We start from the raw sequence: 9449 nt of genomic DNA, 5'->3' as shown, positions 1-9449 counted from the left end.
ACAAAACCTTGTCGAAATGTTGTACATTTGCTGTTATGTTAAACTTATATTAAAGTTTTTCTTCATTACCATTCAAGCCGTCTCCAGCCATTATTAGTCTCAAAGTGGGTTCCTAGTCACCGAATTTGAAGTGTTCTGTAAGCTTAAAAAATGTACGTTGAAAATACGCTTCAATAAAAGTACCGTAATTTATTATGATAGTACTCAAAAGGATATCGATAAAACGCTGGATTTAACGTAATTTAACTCAATCTTGAACCTTAGCTAAATATTATAATTTTTTTCATGTTTTTCTTATTACGATTAGAAATGTATAATATCTCGGAAAACATTTTTCGTTAATTCTCAACTCAAATACGGCAATACTCTTTCCTGCTAAAATTAAGTTGCTAAAGAAATGATTTATTTTAAAGTTAAACAGAAACTAAATGCAGTGAATACATGTACATTAGCAGGTAGAATGACCATTGATAATATCTTAGTAGTTTTCGATATGTTTTGAGAATGCACAAAATTCTCGCTTTCAAACTACGCATTCTATATACAATAAATCATTATAACAAACTAATGCAAATTATATAAGTTTCTGCATACATACTTTCTACACAGCTTCACACACGATTAAAACGACAATGTACTAACAATACATATATCAAAGTTGGAAAGCTTGGATATAAAGAATGATAATCATAACGTTGGGCAAAGGTAAAACCTATTCGTTGGTTCCTCAAAAGATATATCTGTTCGAGGCGAGGGGACCTCCAAAGAATCTACGTTATCGTTATCAAAATGTCCACCCATGTGTTTGCTATACCTAGGAAGATGGAAATCTTGGAAGTTGAGTGGCGTCTGGGTCGACACAACAGTCTACTTTAACCTCTAGTTCATTTAAATGCTTGCGAAGCCCTTTCATCAGTATGACGTCAGCTAGTAGGACTTTATATATATTCATGCTTCCAGACCTCCGAAGGGGTCTTTCAACAGGCCCTATACTGGAGAGTCTGCTCCTACTATTACACCATCTATGCTTTATTCACGTTTTGTCTAATAATTTTATAATGCCACCTATCTATGTTTAGAAAAGAGTGGAGTACCTCAGTTTGTCCATATCGAAGTTAAAAATGTTTGATTCCGACAATAACATATTTTAATTTCCTCATAATATTTTAAACTCCTCCCTGAAATGTGAATGATGAAACAGATTATTGTTGGTACATTTGAAGATGAAATCTTTTTAGAACTTTGGAACTTAGGTTTTACGCTATCAAACGGAAGACTTTCCATCAGTGACGGTCGTATTGATCCATATTGTGAAAATGCAAAGAAGTAAAGGATCATGTCCTAAGTAGAAGGCCAAAAAGGAGAAGTAGTGTAATAAAGCTTTGAATAGTCTTTCGTGTACTGAGCCACATAAGTTTACCACACCTCTTTTGAAGTTGGGGTTCTATCTTTTTCTTGACTCATGAAAAGGTATTATAGACTCATGAAACCATGCTAGTACACAAATCTATTTAAATCACCTTTCTCTGCTAAGTTATGTCTCAGTTCTGCCCAGTTATATCGCCCTGTAGGACTATTGTATATTCTTGACATTACTCCTTGGAATCACTGCAGAGAGGTGGGAATATCTGGTCTTGAGCTTTTATGAGAAATCACATGGAAGTTGATGAACCAAAAAGGGTAAAAAGATTTCTCCAGAATTTATTGCAGAAAGATAGAATTTGAAAAGCTTCCAATCTAGATCCATGTCTCTATCTAGATGATTATGATTGTTTTTGTTCAATGGAACTTTCAAGATATATGTTCTAATTTCGATGACATCAAGGCTCTAACCATTTTAAGTCAACCCGTTTTTATCTCCATATAGGAAACATTTTTTATAAAGTGTTCGTACTTTGTCTGTGTTTTAACTAGTGCAGAAAAACAAAATATTATGATATACATGTTCATAGAGCCATCATACTCATCTTTGTAAGTATTACTTCAAAACCCATTGGAGACATTGGTATATCCATCTCCATGGACAGTTTGATTACCTTTTGTTCTCCGTAACTGTTATTATATTGAAATATATTGATCATGCAAACCTTGATTATCTCATTGCTAAAGTGTCATCTCATTCTGTCAACCTTAAGGACTTAAACAGATACAGCTCACTCTGGGGTTTCGCTGATGCGAATGAGAGGCAGATCTGTGAAGTGTCTCCTACTTATCATCTTAAACTTTATTACTATTCTCGCGATCAGTTTATAAATGTATTTGCCTTGACTCCATCTATTCTTTTTCTTATAAGGTGGAAGATAGTCAAAGTGGTAGTAGGGATGAGTTATTTTTCATTTAAACAAGAATGGCAGGAATAAATGCCACCCAACCTTCGTGCAATATTGGCGGGTAGAGAAGGTTTAATGGTCAGCCTTAGTTTCTCTGGGGCAAACTTGATCCTGCTACTTTGCAATGGCAGCCTATTAGCGAGTGACTAGTCACACTGTTCATGCAACACTACTCATTTTATTTAAAACTTCGAGGTAATTTTCTTTTTATTCTTGAACATGGTGAACTTTTTATTCCTTTTTCGTTGGGAAAAGGGCCTCAATGGATATCCCATTCTGTCACTCTTTGACGTTTAGAAGGCTCAATTTCAACGAATCAGAAGGTAGAGACAAAGCTAACTGTGATTTAGATTTACTTCACTATTTATTTTCTGATAAGTTCTAGGTCTTGTGGAATAAGACATGAAAGATTGAAATGGTCATGTGTACCCCATTGTTTTTAGCGTAAATGATTTTGTCACTTTTTACCATCAAACCCAAATCATCACTATTATTACTCGTGGAAAGTGGAAGATTATTTAAAAGAGGTATTATTTATCTATTAGTGTTCCTGTAAAATATATCTCAACAATGTACGCTTCTCAATTGTAAGAAGAATGGCTTGGCTATTTTTTGTGGTTAGTATTTACATTACATCTACTAGTATAATGGCATTTAAAGCATGATCATGATAATCTTCGGAGTTTATAATACTTGACATGCAGTTATAGAGATTTTGTTAAATCTCCTCATTGACATTCGAATCAGTTTATCATTTCAAGTTAATAGGCAAAGATTTACTATCACGACTAAAGTTTGTTGAAAATAGTTTTTCTCTGGATTGATCTGCTAGTTTTTGCATATCATTATTATTAATAATGCATCAAATTTTCAGACATAGCAAAGCTGTTCATAAGATTAATCCCTAAAATTAGCCATTAACTAAGGCTTTCATCGTTTCTTATGTTCAATATCCTTATCTAACTTTTATAGTGCAAATGTGGTCAATAGATACCTGTCTAATTTAGCACTCTGCATACTGGTATACACGCAAGTCTTATCCATCGATAATCTGACCGAAAAGACATTCTGTTTCAAAGAAAACTATTCAAACACAATATATTATAATTACGAATGAAAAACACAAATAATGAATAAATTACTGAGACATGAGCTATGTTATAAAACGATGCAAAGGAAGTTGAAGTCTGAATCAATGTGTTGTCTTCCTTTCTCAGCTACCAATCCTGATTCGATTGTTATCAGAGTTGCAAGAACACGATTTTTTTATACTATATGAGATACTGCACAGCGCATCACTATCAGAATGTTGTATATATTTAGAACATGGCTTTTTTTATTAGCACGATTCCTTGTTTAATACAAATACATTCAACGAATAATAGGTAGGTAAACGTAAAATTAAAAAGAAATATTATCATTAAGTCAGGAAGACCGTATGTTAATAAATACATTGAAAATAATATTTAATTTAATTAACTGCTTTTGTGACGTAATATGACGCCTAGTGTCTTGTACATATATTATTTGCTCACATGCCGAGTTTCATTCTGTCTAATGATGTTGTATCATTTCAGTGAAACGTTTTAGTTTTTTTGAAATTGTTTTTAACAACGTCACAAGGTTTAAGCAAGGAATGAAAGGTCTATCAAGTGTTTAATAATTGTAGTTCTCGTTCTACGAGATGCCTAACACGTAACGAAAGAGAATTTATCTGCTCAGTAGATTCGTAATTAGATAAATGAATCTTAATTCTTGTTATAAATCTCATAAATGACGACTCGAATATTATATAACTAAAATTACTATATGTATGAAGAAATTTAATAATCAGTGGTATAGAAGATAAATGAAAATACTTCAGGTTAATACATCGTGTTTTGTAATCCACAAAATATCATTCAGTATGCATATCCCTTTCGACACTAAAAACAAAACTATTCAAGCATTTGTCAAAGTCAACTCACAAAATAAAAAATAAAAGTATTACAGCCGTAAAAGCAAAATACGAATTACTGTTATTATTATTACGAGTGTTTTTACAGAATGAGATTGTCAACGTGATTATCAGTCGCGTGTACTTTAAATGATAACATAAAAAGAAGTCAATCTGCAAATGACGCATGCTCATAAATTCGTCGTTATCACTTATTACGTTTATTTTCAAATACAGTGGAAAGCATTGCAAACCCTTGAATTACGAATGTGTCTCATGGCTCTTTTATTTATTCATGAGATGTTTTAAGAAAGTGTTAACATACATCTATAAAATTATAGTTTATATGAAGCGTTGTTGAAACTGGACAATATTATAAAAGTTTGTTATAATGGTTGTATGTAATGTTGTATAATGGTATTTTCGTGTTTATGTCGGAAATTTTTGTTTTTTTTAGACCACAAAAAATTACTAACGTAGTATGAATTGTGTTCTTAGAACTTCAAAATTTATGTTCTCATTGTAATGATATATATATATATTGTGCATTTGGAAATGATAAGCTCTCTGGATATGGACTGTTTGTTATTTTGACGCATGCCATTTTTTTTTCATAAGGATAAGTAGATTTCTGGTTTTTCAAAATGTTTGGTAGTGTTTATAATACTTACAAAACTATAGGTGTAAATCTATTTATATTTTTGAACGGTTATGTTTTTGAAACTGTGGTGTTTGCATGAATTTTTCTTGGTTCCTTTTATGAATTGAATATTAAAATACATTAATTAAACTCTTAATTAAGGAAAAGTATTTGTGAGTTAAACATTAAGAAAGTATATTTATTTGAAATATACATACATCAGTTTACTCTCCTATATGTTTAATTTCTAGGTATATTATTCGTGTGTCATGTATACTAACTTAGAGCAGATCGAAATCTTATCAATCTTACCTTCCTCTTTTTCTCTTCTGTAGTTTCTGCCGCTTCTTTCTTAATTTTCTTTTTTTGTAATATTTTTAGACATTGTAACCTAACGGGCAGTATAAAATATCTTTCTTTTTTTTTGTCTGAAGGGCTATACATCTGAGGCGGCAGATTACAGACGAGAAGAAGGGGAGAAAGGTGCAGAAGAACAGGCCTGTCTAACCAATATAATCAAATAATTGCGGAATCCAGAGGACAGCGCGTTGCATACATTAGTGCATGACTTACCTCTCCATCCTATGCTCATTTACAACTGTGTTATGCTATCTTAGACTGATATAATGAGAAAATATTACCACCAACTGAATTTCAACTACTAAGACAGGAGACGTTAGCAAAATGACTGTAATTCCAATTATCAACCAGGACACTTCCCAGATATGGAAGAAAATCAACGACAAATTAGAAGAACCCAAAATTCAACGAAGATTAATTCTGGTCATTGTTTGTGTGGCCCTTCTGTTGGATAATATGTTATACATGGTTATAGTTCCCATCATCCCTGACTATTTACGTCAAATCGGAGCTTGGGATACTCACCGAGAAGGTGGAACGTACAGCACTGAGTACAGGAACGTTACAAGTAACGGCACCTTAACCAATGTTACAATTCGGCACTTTAGTGGATGGAAGACGGTATATGAGGGCGAAGACTCCGCTGTTGGCATCCTTTTTGCATCTAAAGCAATAATACAATTATTCATCAATCCTTTTTCTGGAGCTTTGATAGATCGAATTGGCTATGACATTCCTATGATGATAGGTTTGACAATAATGTTTTTTTCTACTGCCGTTTTTGCTTGTGGCCAGAGTTATGGCATACTTTTTTTTGCTAGGAGTTTACAGGGAGTAGGATCTGCATTTGCAGACACTGGTGGACTGGCTATGATAGCTGATCGCTTTACCGAAGAATCAGAACGAAGCAAAGCTCTAGGAATTGCTTTGGCATTCATTTCGTTTGGTTGTTTAGTTGCTCCTCCGTTTGGTGGGTTACTGTATGAATTTGCTGGGAAGGAAGTACCTTTTATTGTATTGTCGCTTGTCTGTCTAGTGGATGGAATACTTTTGCTGTTTGTAATGAGACCTGTAAAACAAGCAATGAAAAGTGATGGTGCCGAACGACCTAAAGGTACTCCAATCTGGAGACTTTTCATTGATCCTTACATAGCAATTGCATCAGGAGCGCTCATGATGTCTAACGTATCGTTAGCTTTTCTGGAACCGACTATATCCATATGGATGGAAGATAACATGAATGTGGAGGAGTGGCAGATGGGATTGATTTGGCTTCCTGCTTTCTTTCCGCACGTCATAGGCGTGTACTTTACAGTACGGTTGTCTAAATTTTATCCTCGTTACCAATGGTTATTGGCAGCACTCGGACTTGCTCTTGAAGGACTATGTAGCCTCATAGTTCCATTTGCTTCGTCATTTTGGATTTTAATAATTCCAATATCAGGAATTTGCTTTGGCATAGCCATGGTAGATACTTCTCTTCTCCCTACGTTAGGTTATTTGGTTGACTTACGATACGTTTCTGTCTATGGATCAATTTATGCTATTGCAGACATATCGTATTCTTTAGCCTATGCTATTGGCCCTATAATTGCAGGTAGTATTGTTCAGAACATTGGTTTTCTTGCACTGAATATCTTTATTGCACTTTCGAATTTGTTATATGCCCCACTATTGGCTGCTCTTCGCTATGTTTATGATTATAAACCTTTCGAGAATGAGGCGAACATTCTGATGTCAGACCCACCACCAAAACAGTATCAGACGTACATGCTTCAAGATGGAGTAAATAGCTCAAAGCCTACCGACTTAGGGATCAATATGACGAATCATGTTTCTCATGATCAAGTTCAGCAGCAGACAGAATTCATGGAGACCTCAGGCCTCTCCAGTACTAACCCTTTTCGCCAAGCTAGCTTTGTACAATCAGGGGAAGGTGGCCAGAGGACGGTGACCAAGAAACACGTCCGTAGTCGAGGTTATCGATCGGCAGATATGGAAAGAATTATTACCAGTTCAGAAGATGAAGTAGAGTGAAACCACATTGAAAAACAGGATTCACCTTCAAATGCAATAATATTATTAGGCTAAGAATATATTATCATCCATGTATAAAATTTGTGTATAAACACCTATAAAACATTCGTAGATATAAATGTAATTTTTCTAGCTTTTAAAGTCTAAAACAAAAGCAAAAAACAAACACTAATCTATTGTAGATTAATCCTTGCATTCTTTTTTCAGTAATGTTTCGAAATATATCTTTTTGTACTGTTGTTTAAACATATTTATTAAAATACCACCACTGAAAAACTGATTTGTTTTAAAAAGAAAAGAAAAAAAAACAGTTTTATCCCTAATTTGGCGTGCGTTTCTATTTATCTTCGGTTTGTATCTATATGTAAATCTGAATAGCAGTTAAGTCGGTGGTATTAGAATAAACAGCACAAAAGCGTATTTCAAACAGTTTTACCGGAAATTGTAATATCATTGTCATTATGTGAAGCATAAATTAGTATACAGTAGATACAAGTCACTGATACAAACATTCTCATTTCGCATCATTCTTCGGGTAGTGATAGCTTTGGATATTGTGAGTGCCGCTAAAATGCTATTGTGTGAACTGTATATTTAAACCAACTTGATGTTATGCAGCTAAAGATGTGAACTTTAGGATTCATTTCGTAAGCATGTTGATATTTGCTAAAACTCAACGTTCCACACTGATAGTTGCTTTTCCTGAAACAAACTATTATAAATATATATAGGCGCATGGCCACTGTTACAGCGTACATCTCACATACAGATTGCCTTGATTATAGTAGAATAAATTCTACCACTGAATATAATGCTGAATATAGAAGATGTGTCTGTAGACGTAAGTTTTTAGATATGTATTTCTATGTCTTCGGTTTATTTTCGGAAAATGCGTCAAATACTTAATTTATGAGTGTAAGAAAAATATATTAACATTAGAACTTTTAGATTCATCATGTAGGCATGGGTTTCAGTACAAAAAGGGTGACATATTTTTCTCTTATCACTTCCAAAACTATTACATGCTTTCTGCCCGTGTAATTCATCTATTCACCATTCATGTAATTTGATTTGATTTTTAGTCTGTTCATACTTTGATCACCTGTTATTTAATGTCATTCACATATAAATATTTATTTAACGCTTATTATAACAGAAACAGAAAATAATAGAAAGTTACAGTTCATGAGGACTATAATATTACATATGTATATTTCTCAAGGTGCTGATTTGTTGTTGATAATTTTAAGGATGTTAAACGTCTTCGCAGTTACAATTTAACATAGATAGAAAGGGAACCATGTATAGTTCTATAAAAACTTGTTGTTTTACTATGTACGTTTCTGGACGTATAAACTCGATGTAGTAAAATATATGTAGTTGCACAGAAATTCTTCTTGTGTCATTATTTCTAAACTGGTTCTTTAGAGCAAGTTCAATTTGGAGCTCTTGGTAAAAGCAGCTAGTTGGTCATAGAATGAAACATGCTGTAACAAGAAAATAGTAAAAAATAAAACTTTGTATAAAATGCTTTACATCACATTATGCAAACATACAAACTATCAATTGATGTTTGTTAACACCTACAAATTAAAACTAAATCATGTAGTTAATTTATAACTCAAGCCACTGTCATATGACAAACAACGTTTCTATAAATTCATTGGTTTAAAATGTTTACAGAATATTACAGTGAGAAATGAGCTATATTTATATTACAACAGTACTATTACATATTATGTAACATCATTCACCATTTAAATTAAGCGCCTGTTCTATTAAGGTAAGGTTTCATTCTTAATAGTAGAAATAAAAAGATATAATAGTTTACATAAATATTTTAAAACAGGACATCAGTAATAAAACGGTTGACTTACTATACATAGTCACCAAACTAAACTAAAACTTAAAATAGAGGACTTATTAAGTTGAAATCCTTACTTTGAATGTTATCTCCATGCACGATACAAATCAAGTGCGTCTGCATACTTGTGTTAAAGACAACCCATAAGTATGCACTATTTTTGTATAGCAAATGAATATGAATTCGCCCGAATCTTTAAATGTTATAATAATAATGCTATCAGATAAGTTTAAGAAATCTTAGAGTGGCTAATTATGAACGATCAAAATAACAAGTTATAAA

The 9449-nt window shown here is 33.0% G+C and overlaps 1 protein-coding gene across 3 annotated transcripts in view; it reads left to right on the top strand.

The window, feature by feature from the left end:
• LOC106457153 (vesicular acetylcholine transporter-like) overlaps positions 1–9449 on the top strand; it is a 316981-nt gene that overhangs the window by 6221 nt on the left and 301311 nt on the right. Inside the window, exon 2 of one of the 3 annotated variants that reach the window (XM_013916540.2) lies at positions 5341–8683. The exons of the other annotated variants lie outside the window; for them this stretch is intronic. Coding sequence (XP_013771994.1) covers positions 5591–7303 — 1713 coding nt within the window. The 5' untranslated portion in view covers positions 5341–5590 and the 3' untranslated portion in view covers positions 7304–8683. Of the gene's footprint in view, positions 1–5340; positions 8684–9449 lie in introns of those variants that run through there. 3 annotated transcript variants of the gene reach the window in all.

Source organism: Limulus polyphemus, unplaced genomic scaffold (genome assembly GCF_000517525.1).
Source record: "Limulus polyphemus unplaced genomic scaffold, Limulus_polyphemus-2.1.2 Scaffold297, whole genome shotgun sequence".
Taxonomy (NCBI): domain Eukaryota; kingdom Metazoa; phylum Arthropoda; class Merostomata; order Xiphosura; family Limulidae; genus Limulus; species Limulus polyphemus.
The sequence above is the reverse complement of the archived record's forward strand: the minus strand, read 5'-3'. Positions and strand labels throughout refer to the sequence as shown.